General features: G+C 44.6%; 1 protein-coding gene across 2 annotated transcripts in view; it reads left to right on the plus strand.

The window, feature by feature from the left end:
* Positions 1-21,606, plus strand: part of LOC309547449 (growth hormone-regulated TBC protein 1-like) — a 122,121-nt gene extending 100,515 nt beyond the window's left edge. For both annotated transcript variants that reach the window (XM_082247308.1, XM_082247307.1), the window contains 3 exons: positions 4,315-4,487; positions 18,163-18,348; positions 21,199-21,606. In XM_082247308.1, the coding sequence (XP_082103434.1) occupies positions 4,315-4,487; positions 18,163-18,348; positions 21,199-21,288 (449 nt within the window). In that variant the 3' untranslated portion in view covers positions 21,289-21,606. The remainder of the gene's footprint in view (positions 1-4,314; positions 4,488-18,162; positions 18,349-21,198) is intronic.
* The last annotated feature ends 3,320 nt before the right edge of the window (positions 21,607-24,926 follow it).

Below are 24,926 nucleotides of genomic sequence, written 5' to 3' on the forward strand. Positions count from 1 at the left end.
ATGGACCATCAACGTTCAGAAATCGACGTTTTCTCCATCGGTTCATCTTCCCTATCTGGGAATGATTCTGGACTCTGCTCAGGCAAAGGTGTTCTTGCCGGAGGACAAGCTTTGGACTTTGCGGGACGAGATCAGGTCCCTCGGGGACAACCCGTCCTCGTCACTCAAGACCTGTATGCGGGGCCTGGGGTTGATGGTATCGGCCTTCGAGGCAGTACCCTTTGCTCAGTTTCACACGCGGGCTCTCCAGGCTGAGATCCTGGCCAGGTGGGACAGACTGCCTCAGTCCCTGGATCTGAGTGTCTCCTTGAGTCGTCAGACCAGATTGGCTCTTCTGTGGTGGCTCCAGTCCCCGTTGGTGGCGGAAGGCAAGTCCTTCCGTCCGTTGGTGTGGACGGTAATTACCACGGATGCCAGCCTGTCGGACTGGGGTGGAGTCCTGGGCAACCTGTCTGCCCAGGGCACTTGGTCGGAGGAGGAGTCCTCCCTCCCGATAAATGTGCTGGAATTGGGAGCGATAAAACTGTCTCTTCCAGTGGTCGGACCGTCTTCGGGGCCGTCCTGTCCGGGTACAGACGGACAATGCTACCGCAGTGGCTTACATCAACCACCAAGGGGGCACCAGGAGTGCTCGGGCGGCCCGGGAGGTGAACGACATTCTGTCTTGGGCCGAGACTCATGTCCCGGCAATCTCAGCGGCTCACATTCCGGGTGTGGAGAATTAGCAGGCCGACTATCTGAGCCGCCAGACCCTGGACCAGGGGGAATGGTCCCTACACCCGGAGGTCTTCCAAATGCTGTGTGCGAAGTGGGGATCCCCGGACGTGGATCTGTTCGCATCTCGGCTAAACCAAAAGGTGGAAAGGTTCGTGGCAAGAACGCGCGATCCGCTGGCGGACGCCTCGGATGCGTTGGTGGCCCCTTGGCATCATTATTGTCTGATGTATGCCTTTCCTCCGATTCAGTTGCTATGCAGGTTCCTCCGCAGGTTAGTCTCGGAACCGAACCTGGTGATTCTGGTGGCTCCGGACTGGACAACGCCGGTCCTGGTACGCCGACGTTGTTCACCTGGCAGTGGCGCCTCCGTGGCGGCTGCCTCTGCGGGAAGATCTCCTGTCTTAGGGTCCGATCTTCCATCCTGCTTTACAGTCGCTGGCTTTAACGGCCTGGCTGAGACCCAGGTCCTGAGGGACAGGGGTCTCTCCTCTGAGGTCATTCCTACCCTTGTCAAGGCTAGAAAAACCTCCTCTGGTAAAATCTATTACCGTACCTGGAAGGCTTATTTCGCCTGGTGTGAGTCCAGGGGGTTCTCCCCTCGCTCGTACTCCGTGTTTAGAGTTTTGGCCTTCCTCCAGTCTGGTGTGGACCAGCGCCTGGCGCTGGCCACGATCAAGGGCCAGGTGTCCGCACTGGCTATTCTTTTCCAACGCCCTGTGGCGTCTCATTCTCTGGTTCGCACCTTCATTCAAGGTGTGCGACATTTGGCTCCTCCCAGGAAGGAGCCCTTACCTCCATGGGACTTGAACTTGGTTCTGTCCGTGTTACAGCGTGCTCCCTTTGAAACATTCAGGATATATCGTTGCCTCTGCTGTCTAAGAAGGTTGCCTTTTTGGTGGTGATCACTTCGGCTCGCAGGGTGTCGGAACTGGCAGCGTTATCTTGCCGTTCTCCATACTTGGTGATTCACCGGGATAAGGTGGTCTTATCAGGTCTTATAAGGTGGGATAAGGCGTCCGCATCCCTCCTTTCTTCCTAAGGTGGTCTCTGAGTTTCACATTAATGAGGACATTGTCCTACCTTCGCTTTGTACGAAGCCTAAGCATCCTAAGGAGTTTGCTCTGCATTCCTTGGATGTTGTCAGAGCGATCAGGGTTTACCTGTCGTATACGGAGTCCTTTTGGAAGACGGACTCACTCTTTGTCCTTCCTGAGGGACCTCGGAAGGGCATGGCTGCATCTGCAGCGACTATTGCCAAATGGATCAGACAGACCATTGAACAGGCTTATGCTTTGAAGGAACGGGTTCCACCCTTCCCTGTTAAGGCGCACTCTACCAGATCTGTGAGTGCGTCCTGGGCCTATTGGCATCGGGCCTCGGTGGCCCAGGTGTGCAAGGCTGCGACTTGGTCGTCGGTGCACACTTTTTCCAAATTCTACTAAGTAGATGTTCTGGCGTCAGCTGATGCATCCTTTGGCCGCAAGGTTCTCAGTGCGGCAGTGCCATGAAGGACCCTTGTTTTTTTTATGGGTCCCTGGCTGTTGGTATTTGCTTTCCTGGGCTGTTGCTCCTGTTGAGCACTGTTTTCTGTTGCCCAGAGGTTCTCTTACTGTGCATGTAAGGTTCCTTTCTCTGATGTGGGTACTGCGTTGCCTTTTCTACGCTTGCGCCTCCCACCCCTCATGTCTATACTGCTTTGGGACATCCCAACAGTGATGACTTAGAGGAGGCGGCGACTGTCGGAGGACGTAAGAGAAAACTGAATTTTTGTAAAATCTTACCTGTAAAATTCCTTTCTCTGAGTCCTCCGACAGTCGCCGCCCCCGCCCCTCTTTTGGGGTTCTTATTACCTACTGCTATGCTACCAAACTGAGTTGGGAGTGGTCACTGCAGGGGCGTATTGACCAGATGGGACAGCCCCCATGGGTGTGTATATGCAAATGCCTTTGTTCTTTTGACTAAGTCTTTATGCCTAGCTACTCCTGCGGAGCGGAAGTCAATACCAACAGTGATGACTTGGAGGAGGCGGCGACTGTCGGAGGACTCAGAGAAAGGAATTTTTACAGGTAAGATTTTACAAAAATTCCGTTATGCCTATGCTGTGTGTGAGAAATAACTTGTGAATGGGACAATCCATTTCTTCATTTTCCTAAGAATTATGGGGGAAAATTACAACTTCAAAAAACTCATGTGCCTCTTTCTAAATACGTTGGACTTTCTACTTTCCAAAAAGGGGTCATTTGGGGGGGGGGGGGGGTATTAGTACTGTCCTGACATTTCAGGGCCTCAAGTAATTAGATAGGCAGCCAGTACATCAGGTATAATGAAGGTTCAATGATTGTTACCAAAGACTCTAACTTTCATACAGAATAAATAATATACACTCATTTTGGGTTATTTTTACTAAATATATGTAGCAGTATAAAATTTGACCGAAATATAAAATGTAGCAAATAAGTAATTTTTGTTCATACAATAGAAAATGTTTTTTTCAAGTTTTTTTGCTTTTTTCGCTTAAATAGCAAAAAAATAGAACAAAAAAACAGCGGTGATTAAAAAAAACACCAAAAGAAAGCTCTATGTTAAAAAAAAAAAAAAAAAAAAAAAAGATAAAATATTTTGTTTGGGCACAGTGTAGCATGACTAATTGTCATTCAAAGTGTGAGAGCACTAAAGCGAGAAAATTTGGTCTGGGCAAAAATGCATCAAAAACGAAGGTTTAAAAATGCAAAACGTGCCTGAAAACCTCATCAAGCGCAGCCCGCATAGATGCGAACCTAGACTAAAAGATTTGGGCATATTTGAAGATCCGTGGTGTGCTGGTGAATATGTGCATTTATTCTCTTGACTCTCTGCCTCCTCACGGGCTCAGAGACCACAGCAGGAGTCATTGACAACCACTGGAACACTCTACAAGTGCTGGGTTACAAGTGCTGGGTTTTTGTAGTTGTTCTGACCTAGCCATTACAATTTGGTGCTCAAATCCTTACGCTTGCCCAATTTTTCTGCTTTCAACACATCCCCTTTAGGGACATGTTCACTTGCTGCCTAATATATTCCACCCCCTTTAGGTGCTATTGTAATGAGATAATCAATGCAATTTACTTTTCCTGTCAATGGCCATAGTATTATGCTGATTGGTGTTTTTATAGGTTTGTTTGAAGTTCCACTGTACCTGAAGAAATCTTGGGTCAGATCCAGATGTTCAGATTTTCAAGGTTTCCAAATCTATTGACAGACTTACGCGCCATGGATTGTTTCCTTATTTGAAAATCATAGTAAAGTCAGGGGGAAATGTTCTTATTTTCTTAGACATGCCGAGTTTTTTGTCTGTTTTCCGGCCTGAAGCAAAGCCAGAAGACCTTTTGTGAGGAGCACTTGAAGTTTGGAGTTGCAAGATCATTTTAGAGCATGTCTGTAAGCTTTGTAACCATTCTAATGTACTTTGGCTGCCCTTTTGGATTTATATAGAACTGCAGTAGGACTTCTGATATCTGTAAACTTTTTTTTTTTTTAGCACAGATGGCATTTTAAATGCATAGTTTAGACACATTTCTTTATTTTTTTGAATTAATGGATTTTATTTCATTTCACTAGACTATTACAGCCCTGCGATGATTGGTCTTAAAGTAGACCAGGAAGTACTGGGAGATCTTGTAAAATTGAAGATCCCAGCTGTGGCTGATTTAATGGAGAAACATGGAGTGATGTGGACTCTTGTTGTCTCCCGTTGGTTTATTTGCTTGTTCATAGACATCCTTCCAGTAGAGGTAAGTAATTTGAGTGTTCTTTGGTCTTATGATTCTTCACTAATGTTCTTCCCTGTTTTAACACCTGGAATCAAAGTGGGATTTCTCTATTGTTCTTTGACAGACGCAGCTCCATATTCTTCTTGACCATTGGGTTATGCTGCCCCTCTACAGGAGTAGGAAACTAGGCAAGAAAAATCTTTACCACGCCTATGGGACAGTCCCTGCAGGCATACCCCAACTCACTCTGCTATAGGATTCAGTTTGTATCTGCCTAGTTTAAGATTGGGACCTAGTTCCTGGCTGGGACTTCGGGCTTAGCTTTTTTTTTTTTTTTTTTTAAAGGAACTTTTGGTAAAACTTTTTTTTTTTTTTTTAGCTAGTTATGTTCCTGAGAGAACTGCAATCAACAGCCGGACTGGGTTTTAAACTGAATATCCTAGATCCTTAAGGTCTCCAAACCCAGCCAGCGAGCGTGTGCAGGTTCTATCTAGACCAGCACTGGGCCTCATCACGACAGAGCCCCTATGGTTTGGCCTGAGTCACAGCGTACCTTTTGGCCATCGGCACCCCCACTCCGAGGGGTAGTCTGTCTGGAGTGGTGCCCACCAGAGGTCACTGGTATGGTGTGTAGTGTCCCCCCCCCCCCCCCATAGCTCTGGCGATCTTGGGGCGGACGTGGGCCCCTCCCTGGGAAGGTCGGACCCTTGAGTATCCCTCACTTCCCCTGGCACATACTAGGGCCCCCCCAAAGCCTCCCTCCCCACTATCAAGAAGGTCCCTACCTCAGTCAGTGACGGGTCCGCGGAGGTGGGTGCGCCAATGCCGCTATATCGGATCCACTGGGGGGCTTAATCCTGGTAGGGGTCCTTGCAGGGATCCCTCAATGCCACTAATCGTTCGGACCCCTTAGGGGGTCCTGGAGACCGCATGGCACACCGGGGGGGGGGGGGGTCACCATTTTGCTGTAGAACCGTTCAGCCTCATTTTGCAGAATTTCCCTTGGAAATGCATGGGCGGCCATGTTTTTGTGGTTTCCCCATAAGAATGTATTGGACGGCCATTTTCTCTGAGTCTCCAATAGCTGGACAGCAGAGAGGAGCTAGACCTTTTCTCTAGTGAATGACCGAGGTACTTCCTCTTCCTGTACAGATTGTTTTTCTACACAGCAGATCGATCCTGTTTTCGTCCACATCGATTGGTGGTATGTCTGTTGGGATCCCTGTAGGTCTTCCTCGCTCACCCTGCTATCGCTAGTGCTAGTGGCTGATAATTGTAGTACCGCTAGTGCAGCGGTGTGGGTCAGTTTTTTTGCAGTTTTCCTAAATTGACACTGCGTTATTCCAGGGTTCATATTTCACATGGAGTCCCAGGAACAAATTTAACCTACAGATCCCCTCCTTCCGGTTGCGGGGACCTCCGGGTCGCAACCCCTGTCTGCTTTAACGGCGATTTTGGAAAACCTGGTCTGATTCTGAGGTAGATATGGCCGCCACGGATGCATGTCACCCTGAGGGTTCTGCATCATCACACTTGGATGGCGAAGACGACATATCCGTCAGGGACACAGGTGTCTTTTGGCACTTGCAAATCCCAGAAGTCGGCAAAGGTTTTCCCTTGTCCAGAACCTTTTGACAAAATTTGTCAATGAACAGTGGGGGCGCATCAAACAGATGTTAGTGGTGCTGAAGCATTTTAAAAGGTGCTACCCATTCGTGGACCCAGTATCCGCAAGATGGACTTGTGCCACCGAAGGTGGGCCATCCGGTTTCCAGACTGAACAAATCTACTGTGGTCCCGGTGGAGGAGTCCCCAGTTTTTACAAACCCTGTGGATAGACGGATTGAGTCTGTCCCACCACTTACACGTGATAGCGGGCTCAATACTTAAACCGATCTTCGCTGGTGTTCCAGACCATAACAGAATGAGCAAATACTGAAAAGTGACCTAGAAACCGAACCGCTCTCACCGGGCCTGACAGAGCGAACAGACCAAATGCTCCAAGCCCTACTATTTATATGTGATGCGTCGTTAGATGCGGCCCCCCCCCCTTGTAGCCAGAGTGTCCGTGGTGGGGGTAGCTATGAGACGCATGGTGTGGCTAAAAAGCTGGTCTGCGGATCAGGCTTCAAAAAAGGCTCGATCAGATCTCCCCTTTACAGGAGACCGTTTGTTTGGATCCTCAGTAGATGAATTATTCAAAGGACTCACAAGTGGGAAGAGTACTCTTCTTCCTCAATCTGCCAAGGGCAACTCACCACATACTAGACGGAGGCCTTATTTTGCGGCCCTTTTGTGCCTCTGGCACACAGGGAAAAGGATCTAAGCCACCTAGGTCTTCTGGGGGTTCCAAGAAGACATGGTTCGGTGAGCCGAGAGCAGGCCAATCCAGACCTGTAGACAAATTCCCATCTGCATGAAGGGACGCCCTCACCCATATTTGGGGTGGGGGGATGTCTTTGATTCCTTCCAGAACCATGGCCTTGATTCAGGACAAATGGGTCCAGGAACTGATCTGATCGGGTTACAAGATCGTTTTCAGGTGTCGACTATCGGACAGGTTCTTCCCATCCAATCTACACCTATCTCCAGATCGGTTAAGGGATCTATGAGAGGCGGTACAAGATCTGCTGTCGCAAAGGGTGATTGTGCCTGGTTCCCTTTTCGGGAACGCTTTTAGGGGTTCTATTCAAACCTGTTCACTGTGCCCAGAAAAGAAGGAAAAGTGCATCCAATCCTGGACCTCAAGACTCTGAACTGCTTTATGTGGGTACAGAAGTTTTCAATGAAGTCTATTCGCACGGTAGCGGCGTCCTTACTTCAAGGAGACTTTTTGGCCTCCATTGATTTCAAGGACGTATATCTACACATCCCTATTTACGCTGGACACCAGCGTTTTCTTTGCTTCGCTGTAGGAGAGGAGCATTATCAATTTGTGGCGTTACCCTTTGGTCTCGCCTCAGCCCCCCAGAGTCTTCACCAAAGTGTTGGCTCCAGTATTGGTATTACTGTGACAACAGGGGATTGCGGTACTGGGGTACCTGGACGATCTCCTCTTAAGAGCAGACTCAAATTCAGTCCTGTTGGGCGACTTGACAATCACTGTACGGACTCAGCAAGAGTTTGGTTAGAACCTTAATTTCAAAAAAATCTGCTCTGGTACCATCCTCAACTGGATTATCTGGGCCTGACTCTGGACTTCGCTTCGGCGAGGGTTTTTCTTCCCCCGGACAAGCTGCAAAAGTTGCAGGGGCGATTTGTTTGTTAGCACTGCGCCAGGACAAGTCCTTTCTCCCATTGTATTGGACCGTGGTAACTATGGACGACAGCCTGTCCAGCTGGGGAGGAGTACTGGAAAAGCGGTGTGTCCAGGGGTTTTGGATAGTACAAGAGTCCAGACTTCTGGTCAATATTGTGGAACTCAGAGCGACAATGTTTTGCCTGAGTCACTGGACAAATCATTTGCAGGGTTGTCCAGTCCGGATTCAATCGGACAATGCCATGGCTTACATCAATCATCAAGGGGGCATCAAGAGTGTCTTGGCAGCCCGGGAGGTGGCCGAGATCCTGAAATGGGCACAAAATTTTGTTCCAGCACTTTCGGCCATGCACATCCCAGGTGTGGAGAACTGGCAGGCGGATTACCTGAGTCATCAGGTGTTGGATCAGGGGGAATGGTCCCTGCACCTGGAAGTGTTTCACCTGCTGTGTGTCCGGTGGGGGACACCCAACATTGACCTGTTAGCCTCTCGACTTAACAGGAAGGTACAGAGGTTTGTAGCCAGGTCTCGGAATCCTCTGGCCGACGCCACAGATGCACTGGTGGCTCTTTGGGGTCCGTATCGGCTGATCTATGCATTCCCTGCGCTGAGAATCCTGCCGAGGCTTCTGCGCAGACTATAGGTGGAAGGGATTCCGGTCACTCTGGTGGCCCCAGACTGGCCTCGCAGGTCTTGGTACCCAGATCTGGTAAGGTTGATCACTGATGCTCCTTGGAGACTTCCTCTCAGGGAAGATCTGCTGTGTCAAGGGACGAGCTTCCATCCTGCTTTACAGTCGCTGACTTTAACGGCGTGGCTGTTGAAAGCCTGGTATTGAAGGACAGGGGTCTTTCTGACTCCTACACTGTTGAAGGCTAGAAAATCTACCTCCCAGGAAGATCGATCATTGAATGTGGAAATCATACATTTCATGGTGTGAATTGCCAAAGGTGCATCCTTGCCTTTTCGGTGGCTAGGATTTTTTAATTTTCTCCAAAGAGGGGTTGAACAGCAGTTGGCCTTGGGTACTATAAAAGGCCAAGTGTCGGCTTTGGCTGTGTTTTTCCAATGCCCTTTAGCCACGCATGCTTTGATTCGCACTCTTATTCAGGAGGTTTGCAATATCGATCAGTTACCTCCGTGGGATCTTAACTTGGTACTGTCTGTTCTTCAAAAACCTCCTTTTAAGAACATTAGGGAACTTCCTCTACTTACACTGTCACAGAAGGTAGCCTTTTTGGTGGCTATTACTCTGCTCGCAGAGTATCTGAATTGGCGGCACTATCCTGCCGTTCACCTTATCTGGTGGTCCACAGCGATAAGGTGGTACTTCTACCAAATCAGTTGTTTCTTCCGAAGGTGGTTTCTGATTTCCATTTGTATGAAGACATTGTGCTGCCTTCACTCTATCCTATGCCCCAGCATCCTAAGGAAATTGCCTTGCATTCTTTGGATGTAGTTCAGGCAATCAGGGTTTACCTGGCGGCTACTGAATCTTTCAGGAACTCAGACTTTTTGTCCTCACGGAAGGATTTCAAAAGGGATTGGCTGTGTCTTCCGCGACCATATCCAGATGGATCAGGCAGATGGTGGTACAGGCTTATTTACGGAAGGGTCAGGTTCCCCCTTTCCCTGTGAAGGCGCATTCTACTAGGACGCTGAGTGCCTCTTGGGTTTTTCGCCAACAGGTGTCAGAAATGCAAGTTTGCAAGGCGGCAACTTGGTCGTCCGTGCACACGTTCAACACATCTACTTTGTAGAATTTTGTGGCTTCCCCGGATGCTTTTTTTTGGCCGCAAGGTTTTGCAGGCTGCTGTTTAAAAGTGAAAATATTATCTTTTAAGGGTGTATGTTTTCTAGGTAAGCTCCAGTTGTTCCTGGTTGAGCTCCTTGTTCACTGGTTGGCTAAGTTTAGCCTTTGGGGAAATTTACGTTCTTTCTCTGCATTGTTTTCCCACCGCTCATGCAATTACTGCTTTGGGACGTCCCAATGGTCAAGAAGAATATGGAGCTGCGTCTGTCAATGGACTTCAGAGAAAAGGACTTCACGGCAAGTCAAAAATCAAGTTTTCTCTATCGTTCATTGACAGACGCAGCACCCACCCCTCAAATTCTGAGTGGGATGGGGTTTTTTCTTCTAAAAAGCAACAGAACTGAACCCTATAGCAGAGTGGGTGGGGGTATGCCTGCAGGGACTGCCCCATAGGCATGGTAAAGATTTTTCCTGCCAACTAGTGTACTACTTCTGGGGGGGGGGGGGGTGGCAGCATAACCAATGGTCAAGAGGAATATGGAGCTGCATCTGTCAAACTTCAGAGAAAAGGATTTTATGGTAAGTCAAAAATCCAGTTTTTATGTCACTGACCTACATAAAATAGTCCAATCAATTAAAAACTTGAATTGCACATATTCCACCTAGGCCTGGAGTCTGCTGGTTATAATAGCTACAAAATAATGACTCGCATTACCCTGTTTTGTCTGAAAACTACAGACCCCATTCAATCTAAAAACAAAAATCAAGAACATCTCTCTCATATACAGTACTCAGCATAAAGGAGTACTTCCCTTTTTGAAAGGTAAGATTCTAATCCATATCCCAATGAATACATGAACAATGAGTTTTATAGAAAATTTGTTTAACTCATTACATGAAAGTGGGGTTAATCTAATAGATTACAGAATCTTCAGCTTTACTCAAATTAGTTGATGAAAACAATGAATACACCCGACAACAAAAACATCTCTATCTAGTATTTTGTATGACCTCTATGATTCGGAAGGACAGCACCAAGCCTTCAAGGCATGGAATGAACAAGTTGGCGACATATTACAACATCTATCTTTTTCCATTCTTTACCCACTTCAGCTCCGGAAAGTTTTACCCCCTAAATGACCAGGCCATTTTTTTGCGATTTAGCACTGCGTTGCTTTAACTGACAATTGCGCGGTCGTGCGACGCCATACCTAAATACAATTGATGTCTTTTTTCCCACAAATAGAACTTTCTTTTGGTGGTATTTGATTACCTTTGCGGTTTTTAGATTTTGCGCTATAAACAAAAAAGAGCGACAATTTTGAAAAAAACTAAATTTATTTTTTTACTTTTTGCTATAAATCATTCCCAATAAAAAAAAATCTATTTTTTTTTATAATTTTAGGCCAATTTGTATTCTGCTATATATTCTTGGTAAAAAAAAATGCCAAAAAGCATATATTGGTTTGCGCAAAAGTTATAGCGTTTACAAACTGTGGAATAGATTTATGGACTTTTTATTTATTTTATATTCGTAATGACGGCAAACAGTGATTTTTATCGGAACTTCGACATTGCAGTGGACAGATCGGACCTTTTTTGGGGACCAGTGACATTAATACAGTAATCAGTGCTAAATAATATGCACTGTTACTGTAAATTACACTGGCAGGGAAGGGGTTAACACTGGGAGTGATCAAGGGGTTAAATGTGTTCCCTATATGTGCTTACTAACTGTGGGGGGGGGGGGGTGTTGGACAGAGGTAGAGAGATCGGTGATTCAGCTTAACTGAATCACACATCTTTCTCTGACAGAAAAGCCAACTGCTTTGTTTACATAGGCAGACGGCTCTTCTGTCATTCTAGCCGAAGATCGCAGGAGGCTAGCGGCGATCGAGCCCGCTCGCCATGCGGTCTGGCTCCCGCTGTGTCTAATCGGAAGCGCGGGTCCGGCGCCGCCTAATCTATGGGCACATAATCACGATGATCTACATGATTATGCGCAGCCCGGCCACCCTGCCGCAGTAAATTCGTGAGGGGCGGTCGGAAAGTGGTTAAGATCGACCCCTTTTAGAGCTTGGATGCTGGATGCAGAGTGATGCTCATCTCTTTAGAATTCCCCAGGTATTCGATTGGGTTCAGATCAGGAGACATACTGTACTTGGCAACTGAATCACTTTCACCCTGTTCTTCTTCAGAAATGCAACAGTGGCCTTAGATGTGTGTTTTGGATCATTGTCATGTTGGAAAAATGCACAATGTCCAAGGGAACAGAGTGATGGTAGTATCTTCTCTTTCGATATAGAGCAGTACATCTGTGAATTCATGATACCATCAATAAAATGCTGCTCCCCAAAAACAGCAGCACTCATGCAGCTCCACAGAACAACACTATCACCATCATGTTTCACCGTAGGCACCATGCATTTTTCTTTGTACTCCTCACTGTTGTGACACCATACAGTTTTGAAGCCATCCGTTCCAAAAACATTTAGCTTGGTCATATCACTCCAGAGTACAGAGTCCCAGTAGTCCTCTTTTTTTTTTTTTCAGCATGGGCCCTGGCAAATTCTAGTTGCGCTTTTTTGTGTATGGGCTTAAGGAGAGGCTTCCTTCGTGGATGACACCTATGCATGCCATTCTTCTGCGGTGTACACCGTATTGTGTCATGGGAAACCATCCCCCCAGTTTGGCTTTCTACTTTTTTAGCTCTCTGCAGTTACCTTGCATGGCGATTTTCTTTTAACCCTTCTCATCAGAAGATGCTCCTGTCGAGGTGTATCCCGCGGGCAGCCTGGACATCTGTGAGATGGTTGCTGTTGCATCTTTGGTGATTTTTTGTATCACTTTTGCTACAGTATTCTGACTGATAAGTAAAAGCTTTGCTGACCTTGTAGCTTTTACCTTCTTGTGTAAAGAAATTATTTTATTTTTCAGGCCTTGTGACATCTCTCTTCTATGTGGTTCCATTGCTCACAGTAGAGATGAGCTTGAGTGTGTTCCGAGTTCCCACGTGCCCAATCCTGGCAAAATGCCGACACTGCACTCCGCAAATCACAGGCACTGAGACATTTCCCGATCTGTGCTTGCTGATCGGGAAATGTCTCACCGCCTGTGATTTGCAGAGTGCAGTGTCGGCTTCCTGGCAGGATCAGGAACGTGGGAACTCGAACACACCCGAGCCCATCTCTAGCTGACAGCATGAAATGGGAAGGGGTTGGGGTTGGTGGATGGCTTGGCCCCTGCGAGGGCCGTTCGTACTCTGGTCAGCTTACTGCTTTTCTATGCTCGCAAGGCTCTGCTCTTACACTGGAAGAGTCCCTTGGCTCCCACGATCCTTTTCTGGAAAGGCTTGGTTAATAAAGTGACTCCGCTCTATAAGGCCACGTATCTCAGTAGGGGATGCCCCCGCAAGTTTGATAAAGTATGGAAAACATGGATAGACTCTCCGGCCTCGACCTCCGTTGATCAGCTTTAGTGTTCTGTGTGCTACTGTTCGGGATTGTCTGGGGGGGGGAGGGGGATGGACATGCCGGTCGGTGATATTTTCCTGTTCATTGTGTTCTTACTGCATGTATAGAAGTCTCTCTATTTTTTGACTAAGCCATGGGGTTGCTGCTGGTGGGCTCTGTGCTGGACTAATCTATATGTTCTGTGACCTTACTACTGGATAATTGGAGCAGTCTTAATCTTTATTACTGATGGATGCTTTGTTTTTCCACTGGACGTGCTGGATGGAGCCTGGAGTGGGGGGGGGGGGGGGGTGGGTGGGGGGTTTGGTATGGGAGGGGTTTGACCTGTTGTCACTGTTTATGCTTGTTGCCCTGCGTGGCATTGTCTTGTCTGTTTTTTTTTTGTGCAAAAATTCAATAAAAACAAATTTTCAAAAAAAAAAAGAAATGGGAAGGGGTTTTCTTTAACCACTTGCCGACCGCCGCACGACTATATACGGCGGCGGTCAGCCCCTCACAGGCAGAGTGACGCTCCCGCGTGGCCACGCACCCCCCCCGCGCGTGTGACCAGCGGACCCGATGTCCGCCGGTCACTCTGCGATCGTCGGGGGAGAGGGAGAAAGGCAGGCAGCTTGTGTAAACAAGAACAAGCTGCCTGTCAGTTCTCCCTGTGTAGAGACACTGATCATTCGGATCTACTATGTAGAACCGTTGATCAGTGTAACTACACCTCAAACCACAGCCAATCAGTTAGAATCACGCCCCTAGGGACACACACAGCCCCTCCCTCTCAAATAAAGTTAACCCCTTCACTGCCAGTGTCATTTTTACAGTAAAAGTGCATATATATATATATATATATAGCACTGATTACTGTAGAAATGTCACTGGTAACCCCAAAAGTGTCAAAAATATCAGTCAAGGGTCCGATCTGTCCGCCGCAATGTCGCAGTACCGCAAAAAAAATCGCAGATCGCCGCAATTACGCGTTAAAAAAAACAAACAACAAAAATGACAAAAATCTTTCCCTTTGTTAGTAAACGCGATAACTTTTGCGCAAACCAATCAAAATACGCTTTTTGCGATTTTTTTTTTTTTTTTTTTTTTTTTTTTTTTTTTTTTGCCAAACATATGTAGCATAAAACAAATTGGCCAAAAATGTTAAAAAATTTTGATTTTTACTTTTTTTGGGAATTTCATATAAAAAAATGTGAAAAATATTGTTATTTTTGCAAAATTGACGCTCTTTTTTTGTTTATAGCGCGTGATCAAAAAATCGCACAGGTGATCAAATACCACCAAAAGAAAGCTCTGTTTGTGGGGAAAAAAAGGACGTCAAATTCGTTTAGGTACAGCGTCGCACGACCGCGCAATTGTCCGTTAAAGTCACGCAGTCCCGAATCGCAAAATACCCCCTGGTCAGGAAGGGGGTAAAATCTTCCGGGGCTTAAGTGGTTAAGTAACTCCCTTTTTTAATCAACTGTCTGCTGGACACCTGTTTAATGATTAAGACTCCCCTGTAGTTGAATTCTTGTTAATTAGGATTTTGTTGTCTAAAATGTAGCTTTGCTCCTAATGCCTCGATCGTCCGACTTTTGTCCAGAGTGGTGTTTGTTTGTTGGTTGGAATGTGCCTAGACTGCACACGAATTTTCTCGGCCAACAAAAATCTACTTCAGAAGTGATGTCATGTGCTGGTTTACTTTCTGTGTGTTTTTCTTCTCTGAGCATGCCCAGTCTTGCTCATCAGATTTTTGTCTGCCGAAATCTGTACTGACTGACGGAAAATCGGCCGTTGTGTTGACGGCCAACAAAAATTTTGTAGCATGCACACCAGATTTTTTTCGGCCGAAAAGTCGCAGTCGGTTGTCGGAAGCATCATACTAACAAGCCGAAAATCGGCCGATTGGACGTTGGCCGAAAATTCACGGCCAATAATCGATGCATGTGTACGAGGCTTTAGACTTTAGTTGAGGTGTATTTATTTTTGCAACATGGTCTTGAATGAATTTATGAAAAATACTTTTGAGTGTGCAAATTAACAAATCTTGGCTGCAATCAATGGCCCACATTTGTGGGAGTGTTTTTGTAGTATAGTGTCCCATAGAAAATGTTGATTCTGAAAGGAAAGTAAAGATTTTCCAATCTGTTGGGGTGTACTCATTTATGCTGAGCACTGTATATCTTGCAACAGAAATAAATCAGTGTTTTATTTTTGAGGTTTCAATGGGAGTTCATCTTTGTCAAAAGCTTGAAACCTCAACAAAATAAGTGTTGCTTTGATTTATCACTGTTGCATGACACTTGAGCGCCTCTGTATATTTGTATGGATTTCTTTGTGGTTGAACGCCTTGGAATTTACCTCACACACAGTGCAGTGGCTACCCTTGGGACTAGATATATATATATATATATATATATATATATATATATATAATATGTGTGTGTGTGTGTGTGTGTGTGTATATATATATATATATATATATATATATATATATATACTAAATTTAGAGACTATACTAAAAGAAAACCATGAGAAATATAGCAAACTGTAAGAATTTGAGAAAGCAAGGTTTTCTGGTCGACATTTTGTGGCTTTAACCACTTAACGCAAACTGACCCCTACGTCGGCTGACTTTAAGTGGTTGTACCAAGATAATGCCTCTAGCTAGAGGCATCATCCCAGTACAGTTGTTTAGAGCTGGCGGTCGGCTTTCCGGCGGTAACGACCGATGCGGCTCGGGAGCCGCTCGATCGTTACCCCGGCGAGCGGGAGGGGACGGCCGCCGCCGCCTTCCACGGCTCTGCCCAGGTTTCCCGTCCCACCAGCCGGCTCCTCCGCCGGCTGCATGGAGTCCTGATCTAAGCTGGATGTGGCTTCGATCGGGTCTCCAATGACGTAACCCGGAGGCGGCGTCCATGACGTCACATCCGGGTTACTCGGCTGCTAAAGGCGGCAGATTCAAAAAGTAACTGTATTCAAAAATGCAGTTTTTGGCGTTTTTGAATACATAGAAGTGCAGTGGAGGGGTCTCCCTATCCCTCCCTAAAGAGTACCTGTCACTGCATATTGTTGTCACAAGGGATGTTTACATTGCTTGTGACAGCAATAAAAGTGATCAGATTTATTATTTTTTTTAAAAAACCTGTGTTAAAATGAAAAAAAAAAAAATGTTTTAGTCGCCCCTGTCGCCGTTAGCTCGCGCACGAAAGAAAACTTATACTGAAGTCGGGCCGCAAATTAAATCGCTTTTCAAACCACACATGTGAGGTATCGCCGCGTGAGCAATCATTTTGAAAAAAGAGCTACACTCAAACTCTAAACTGGTAACTGTTAAAAATTTTTAAAGCATCGCTTATGGAGATTTTTATTGACCGTAGTTTGTTGCCATTCCATGGGTGTGCGCAATTTTAAACCGTAACATGTTTGGTATCTATTTACTCGGCGTGACATCATCTTTCACAATATATAAAAAAAAAAAAAATGGGCTAACTTTACTGTTTAGTTTTTTTAAATGCAGTGAAATGTGATTTTTTTTTTTTTTGTAATTTTTCCCAAAAATGGCGTTTGAAAGACCGCTGTGCAAATACTGCGTGACAAAAAATATTGCAGTGAGCGATATTTTATACTCCAGAGTCTTTGCTAAAAATATATATATATATATATATATATATATATATATATATATATATATATATATATATATATATATATATATATATAATATATAATGTTTGGGGTTCTAAGTAGTTTTCTAGCAAAAAATACTGATTTTAACGTGTAAACAAAGTGTCAAAAATAGGCCTGGGGCTTAAATGGTTAATAAAAACTATCGTCTGTGACCTAAAGACAGCCCTACTTGTCACCCAGGGGACATGTTCTCTAATGCTGTCACTGCCATGCATATTGCAAAGACAACATTTTTATCAGCACCCTGAGGAACTGTTTTAAGAACACGAGCCTGGACCCACAGCCAAAGCTACAATGAAGTGATTTAAATTCAAGAAAAGAAGTGCTTAAAATGGCATTATCAAAGTCTAGGTATCAATGCAACTCAGAACCTGGTGGAAACCTTAAAAAAAAAATGTGAATCACAAATGGTTGCTATCCAACTTGACAGAACAATAATTGGTCAAAAAGACTGCTCGAAAATTTCAGTATCCAGATATGCTAGTAGAACCTGACCCCTAAAGACTCACCGGTATAACTGCAGCCAAAGGTGGTTCTACCAGATTGTGAAATGCCTATGCAACTAAGCATAAATTTGATTACATTAGTAAAAAATATTTTACACTTTTTAGTATTGGCTTCTTTCCTCAATCCAGGGAGAGAGGACCTGTATACTATTTACAATGCTGTATAGCAGTTTCTTCAGTGACTTTGTAGAATGCAGACACTTTATGCTAGATGAATACTAAGAACCTTGCTGCAGAAAGACTAAAGCCTCGTACACACGATCAGATTATTGGACAAATGTCTGTCTGTTCTTTGTTGCACGCTAGTCTCCTATCGCAAGTGAAGAGGTTACTTTCATACAAAAATTCTCGTACGACCGAATTAAATTTCAGAAGTGAAGTCTTTAGTTTCTGAGCATGCGTAGTCTTGAACTAGTTAAATGAAAATCGAATGTTGTGTTCATGTATGATAAAAATTTTATAGCCTGCCCTTTCCGTTTTTTTTTTGTCCGAAAATTCATAATCTGCTGTAGAAAGCACTATAGTAACGATCTGAAAATCTGCAAATCGTTCGGACGAAATTTTACTTCTGATTTTCTTATCGTGTACATGGGCCTTAAGGCTGCATTCACACCTGAGCAGAGCCAATTTCTGGGTGCTTTTTGCGAGAGCTTTTGCAAGCGTATTTAATAGTTTTAGAAGTGTATTAAAAGTTTTTTTTTTTAACCTGTGTGTTCAAGATTCAAGCCTTTTTGCTTTTAGTCAATAAAAAGCCCTAGGGGATGAAGAGCTGCTGTTTTGCCAGAAAATGTGCGACAAATGCACGTTACATTTTTCCATTGAAGTCTATGGGGCCAAAAATTCTCCAATCTGTCTTAAAAGTAGCTCATGAACTATTTGTTTTTGAGCCTCAAGCGCCAAAACCCAGGTGTGAATGGGGCCTAAAATGCATAAAGGGGGATCCTATAGTGTTGTCAGCTTATAATTATTTAAATATCATTTAAGATGGCTAAAATGTTGAGAAAGTATAATAAACATTGTTCTTGTACTTCACAGACTGTGTTGCGAATATGGGACTGTCTGTTTTACGAGGGATCAAAAATAATTTTTCGAGTAGCCTTAACACTAATAAAACAGTACCAAGCTTTCATATTAGAAGGCCGAAACTTTCCAGATGTGTGTGACAAGTTTAAGGAAATAACAAAAGGACAATTGGTCACAGAATGCCACCTCTTCATGCAGGTATTTCATATGTATATGGGTCTTATGAACTTCATCTCTTGTTGAGTTTGTAGATGAAATGTTATAGTTGTTAACACAGTACTTGACATTTACTAAAGGAGTAGAGCATATTCACTTTGCAAAGTGGATTTTCAACTCGCTTAATAAATGAAATAAAGGTGAAGATTCACCCAACCCTATTGAAGGAAAATATAAGAAACAGAGCCTCTCCTTTGTCCAGTTGGGGGCACAGGAGTTCACTTGGGTTATTGCTACCAGCCTCCGTATAACCTCTTCTCTACCCAGCATTCCTCAGTTTTTATTTTTTTGCTAGTGTTCCAGGAGTTTGGGTGTCTTTCCCTTAGCACTGTTCTCCAGAATACAGTTTCCGCTTTGTCAAGGGATCTGTCTGTGACTCAATATTCTGACCATCTCTGTTGGACATTACTTAAGTGTTGCTGGGTTTTCTCCTCTGAGAACGTCTGGGAGCTTTCTATGTGACAGGTCAAGTGATGTGGCTTCTACAGTGGACAGCACCAAGTGAGCTACTCTTGATTACACTGTCCTTGCTAGAGACAAGACATCGGCATTTGACACTTTTTTCACTGGGGACCTCCACATGGAAAGAGGATTCTACGCCTAGGTACTTTATCTCCTGCTTGGCAAGAAGAATCCATGGCTGGATGGTCCTGAGATCTCCTAGATCAGTGATGGCGAACCTTGGCACCCTAGATGTTTTGGAACTACTCCGCAGTGTAGTTGAGCATCATAGGAAATGTAGTTCTAAAACATCTGGGGTGCCAAGGTTCGCCATCACTGCCCTAGATTGTCAGCAGGTGGGATACTCTGAGATTCTGCTGCCAGTACTCCCTAGTGGGGCTAAAGTACATCCTCCTTCTGTTGCTTATATGCAGCCTTTTTGCTGAAGTTGCTCCAGACTCCTTCCTGCTCTTAATCTAGTAAACATTCTGCACTTTGCTCCTTGGCAGAAGATGCCCTGCTGGATTGGGGCAGGCCTGCTGTTTCTTAGATTAAAGATAGGCAGGTTTGCAGTATTCCCTTCTCAGACCCAGTGACACCTACAGGTATTATGGGATGGGTCCCTGCTCATCCTTATGCAATTCTGTTATGTGCATCAGTCTAGATTACAGTATTCCATCATCCCTGTTTATCTGTGTGCAGGCATCTCTTTTTCTACTAGATTTAGTAGATCTGGTCTAGAAGACAAAAGCAAGGGAAGGGAGAAAACCATGCAGGCCTTTTGTGAGCTTTTCACTCACAAAATCAAATGTGAAAGAGCGCATATACAGTGCCTTGCAAAAGTATTCACCCCCTTGACATTTTTCGTGTTTTGTTGTCTCACAACCTGGAATGTTTGAGGCTTTGCATCATTTAATTTACAGAACATGCCCTCAAATTTGAAGATGTTTTTTTATTTTTTTAATGTGAAGCAAACAGAAAATAGGACAAAATAACAGAAAAAGTCAATGTGCATAACTATTCACCCCCCCTAAAGTTAATACTTTGTAGAACCACCTTTTGCAGCCATCCCAGCTCCAAGTCGCTTTGGCTAAGTCTCTATGAGCTTGCCACATCTTACCACTGGGATTTTTGCCCATTCCTCCTTGCCAAACTGCTCCAGCTCCATCAAGTTGGATGGTTTGCGCTTATGAAAAGCAATCTAAGTCTGACCACAGATTTTCTATTGGATTGAGGTCTGGGCTTTGACTAGGCCACTCCCAACACATTTACATGTTTCCCCTTAAACCACTCAAGTGTTGCTTTAGCAGTGTGTTTGGGGTCATTGTCCTGCTGGAAGGTGAACCTCCATCCTAGCCTCAAATCACATACACTGAGTAGTACAGGTTTTGCTCAAGAATATCCCTGTTTTTAGCACCATCCATCTTTCTCTCAATTCTGACCAGTTTCCCAGTCCCGGCTGCTGAAAAACATCCCCACAACATGATCTTTGGTGCAAAGCCAACACATTATTCACCTAGACAGCGTTTTCTTTGATTGCCGAAAAGTTCACTTTTAGTCTAATGCCCCGTACACACGTGCAGATTGTCGGCCGACCGATCGGCCGTCTTTTGTCCCCGGGCTGTCGTGTCCGCTGAAAAGTGCAAAAGACTGCACACAAATTTTGTCCGCCGACTGCAGAAGTGATGTCATGTGATAGTTAACTTTCCGTGTTTTTTCTTTTCTGAGCATGCCCAGTCTTGCAAATCTGCTGTCTGTCGGCCGAATTCTGTATTGACTGGCGAACAATCAGCCGCTCTGGTGTCGGCATACAAAAATTTTAATGCTTGCACGACAGATTCTTTTCGGCCGAAAGTGCGCTGTCGGCTGTCGGAAGCATCATACTAACAAGCCTACAATCGGCCGATCGTTCGGCGGCCGAATCTTTTCGGCCGACAATCTGCACGTGTGTACGAGGCCTAATCAGACCAGATCACCTTCCTCCATACATTTTGGGAGTCTCCCACATATAGAAAAAGATTTTTCTGTAAGTACAAAAATCTTAATTTTTATTTTTTTCTTCTTGGGATTGAATGATGAAAATCTCCACAGCTTCATCTCATTCACTAAGTGAAGTGAATATGCTCCTTGCTCTTACAACCCCACTGTTTTTTGGGGTTTCTTTTAAGAGGCCTTTTTATATCTTGCACACTCTTTACTCCTTTACAAAAATTTTAGAAGTTTAGCATGTTAAGACAAATGAGCATTTGTGATTCACATCAGAAGGAAATTACATTTCTGGCATGTTGTGCACAGTACACAAAATGTTTTCTTTTGGGTATTCATTCCCTTTAACCTTCGAGATAAATTTATGCTTGTTCTATCTAAATTGTTTTCGTTTTTTTGCTGCAGAAAATCTTTATTGATCCGGGAAGTTTATCAAAAACAACAATAATCAAGTTACGAGAGAAACACCAATCACAGTTACTCACTCTGGAATAAACGCAGATGGAGAATTATTATCAATGCATTCCTTCAAAATAATGTTTGCACAGATTAACCCCTCCCTGGCAGGTGGGCATGCTGTACATAGCAAGGCGTGGCCTTGAGGGGTTAACAGACGGCACTGACTGTTAGCACAGGTCTTAGACCTGTCTAAGTGCTTTATTCACTTGTTTTGTACTGATACTGGTAGACGTGACAAGTTGTGTGTGTTTTTTTTATATGTGATCTCTTGTAACCGTACAACTGATTCAGTGAAATAAATGTATAATATACACACTACCAGTTATACTTGTAATAAAATATTTATTTCTCTGATATTTGTTAAATTTTTTCTGTATGGTATTTAGTTATGGAATAAACACAGACATATATGTAGCAATGTCCCCGTATGGCCTGCTGTAAGATGACTGCTCAGGCCTCCTCTGATTACCAGCACACAGTGACTTAAGTAATAGTACATATATATCCCTCCTGATGGCTGATCATACAGTAAAAAGTCCAGGGGTATTGGTTTTTAGTATTTATTTTGGAACTGGGATGGGAGAAGGGAATAGTGAGATACTCTAACTGTTCAAAATGAATAAGGAAAAATCTCATTTGCCTCAATGGGTTGCTTGTGGAAACAGCAGCACTGTTTAATCCATACTGCCACTTGTATGGAAAGGGTCAAGTATCCTTGCTCTTTTCTCTCCAGCAATAGACTTGTTGATCCTACAGTATCTTCAGGACACTCACTAGCATCCCCTTTACTGACATCTGTCTACTGACTCTTCTAGCTGCAGTAATGTTCCCCTCCCCACCTCACCCCCTCAGCTCAGGCCCCTCGACACAGATCTGTACTCACTGTACTGCAGAATCAGATCCTGATATTGAGATCAGGAGACTTAAGCCCCGTACACACGCACCGAACGGTCGGCTGTCTTTTGTCCGGTGCTGTCGTGTTGGTTGAAAAGTGCTAAAGACTGCACACGAATTTTGTCAGCCAACAACAACCGACTGCAGAAGTGATGTCATGTGATGGTTAACTTTCCGTGTGTTTTTTTCTTCTCTGAGCATGCCCAGTCTTGCTCATCTGCTTTTTGTCAGCCGAAATCTGTACTGACTGACAAACAATCAGCCATTCTTTGTTGGCCTACAAAAATTTTATAGCATGCACACCAGATTTTGTTCGGCTGAAAAGTCGCAGTCGGTTGTCGGAAGCATCATGCTAACAAGCCGACAAACGGCCGATCGGACGTTGGCCGAATATTTATGGCCGACAATCGGTAAGTGTGTACGGGCCTTTAGATGGCCACTCCAGAACCTTCACTTCATTCTATTGTAGCCAATGACAGGGTGGCTTGGCCTTGCGTTTAGGATCATTGTCATGTTGGAATGTCCAAGTACATCCCATGCGCAGCTTTCGGGCTGATAAATGCAAGTATTTTTTGATAACCTAATGCATTCATTGTGCCATCAATTCTGACCACATTTCCTGTGCCTTTTGTAGCTCACACATCCTCAAAACATCAGCGATCCACCTGTTTCACAGTAGGAATGGTGTACATTTTTCATCATAGGCTTGGTTGATTCCTCTCCAGGAGGGGTAATGACCGTGGTTGACTAGGTGCCACATGTGTGACACATTAGGAAAAGTGCTAGATCATCCAGTGCAGCCTGTCACAGCAAACACAGAAGCATCAGAACTAATTTAATCTTGCAGTGCACCAACGGCATGTTGCAGCACCAATGTGAACCTCTGGAGAACCAGTTGCAAAGGTAAAGTCATTAATTATTCACCATTGGTTCAGGTGTGTGTCTAGATATCTTCCAACAGTAGCCCCTTCAACTTTGCCCTCCTGGTGGGTATACTCCCATCAGGCACATGGCTTTACCTCCAGCAGACCAAAGCCTTGAACCACTATAGCACCCTGCAGCCAACCCAACACCATGCATGATGATGTGCCAAGTAAGTGCCCATGCTGAATTCAGTGTCCATAATTAGATTTTTGTAAGAACTTACCCTAAAATCATTTTCTCTGAAGTTCGACAGACACAGCTCCTTATCTTCATGACTCATAGGGTTAAGCTCCTCCTAGGAATAGGTACTAGGCAGAGGGAAAAAAAAACTAACCACACCTATGAGGTCTGTCCCTGCAGGCATAACCCCTCAAACAGTTTAATTGCAAGCAGTTTTTTTTTTTTAAGAGAAAAAAACCCATACCTCAGAAGTAGAGGGGCGGGTGCTGCATCTGTTGAACTTCAGAGAAAAGGATTTTACGGTAAGTTCTTACAAAAATCCATTTTTCTCTATAGTTTATCGACAGATTCGGCTCCTTATCTTCATGACTCATAGGGATGTCCCAAAGCAGTATACTAATGAGAGGGGGAAACCGCGTAACTCCCCAATGGCTAAATTTAGCCAACCAGGAAAAACTGGAGCGCACCTGGAAAAAATGTAACCCTCAAAGAGAAACTAAACAGAGTTCTCTTTTAGACTGCAGCCTGCAAAACCTTGCAGCCAAAAGAAGCATCCACGGATGCCAACACATCTACCTGGTAGAATTTTGTGAACGTATGCACAGACAACCAAGTTGCCGCCTTGCAAACTTGTAGCACAGACGCCTAATGGCAAAAAGTCCAAGAGGCACTCAACGCTCTCATAGAATGAGTCTTCACTGGGAAAGGAGGAACCTGATCCCTCAGTGAATAGGCCTGTACCACCATCAGCCTGATCCATCTGGAAATGGTTGCAGCAGACGCAGCCAATCCCTTATGAGGTCCATCAGTAAGGACAAAAAAAAGTCTGATTTTCTAAAAGACTGTGTTCTCTAAATAAACCCTGGTCGCTCGAATCACATCCAAAGAATGCAAGGCATACTCCTTAGGATGCTGAGGTTTAGGGCAAAGTGAAGGCAACACAATGTCTTCATTCAGATGAAAATCAGAAACCACCTTAGGAAAGAACGACTGATTAGATGGAAGTACCACCTTATACCTGTGTACCAGATAAGGTGGGTGGCAAGACAATGCTGCCAATTCAGATACCCTGTGGGCAGAAGCAATCGCCACCAAGAAGGCAGCCTTCTGAGACAAAGCAAGCAGCAAAATCGCCCAAATCTTTTCAAAAGGAGGCTTTTGAAGAACAGATAACACCAGATTTAGATCCCACGGAGGTAACAGGGATCGTCAGAGGAGCCATATGGCCACTCCCTGGATAAAAGTCCAGATTAGGACATGCGTGGATAAAATATATTGCCAAGCCTGAAACTTGGCCTCTGATAATAGTACCCAAAGCCAACCGCTGTTCAACCCCTTTCTGCAAAAAGACCAAAACCCTAGCGACCGAAAACAAGCGAGGGTGCACCTTCCAACGATTCACACCATGAAATGTATGATGGTAGATCTTCCTGCACGTTGACTTCCTAGCCTTCAAGAGTGTAAGAATCACAGAGTCCGAAAGACCTATCTCTCAACACCTGACTTTCAACAGCCATACCGTTAAAGCCAGCGACTGTAAAGCAGGATGTAAGATTGGACTTGAGACAGCAGATCTTTCCTGAGAGGAAGTACCTTTAAGACCGCAAAAAACACTGTCTCACCGCTATTATTGCGGATTCACAATCCCTGATTATTATGTAACAATAGCGCAGAAG

The sequence above is a fragment of the Pelophylax lessonae genome (genome assembly GCF_965119305.1).
Source record: "Pelophylax lessonae genome assembly, chromosome: 2".
Classification (NCBI taxonomy): domain Eukaryota; kingdom Metazoa; phylum Chordata; class Amphibia; order Anura; family Ranidae; genus Pelophylax; species Pelophylax lessonae.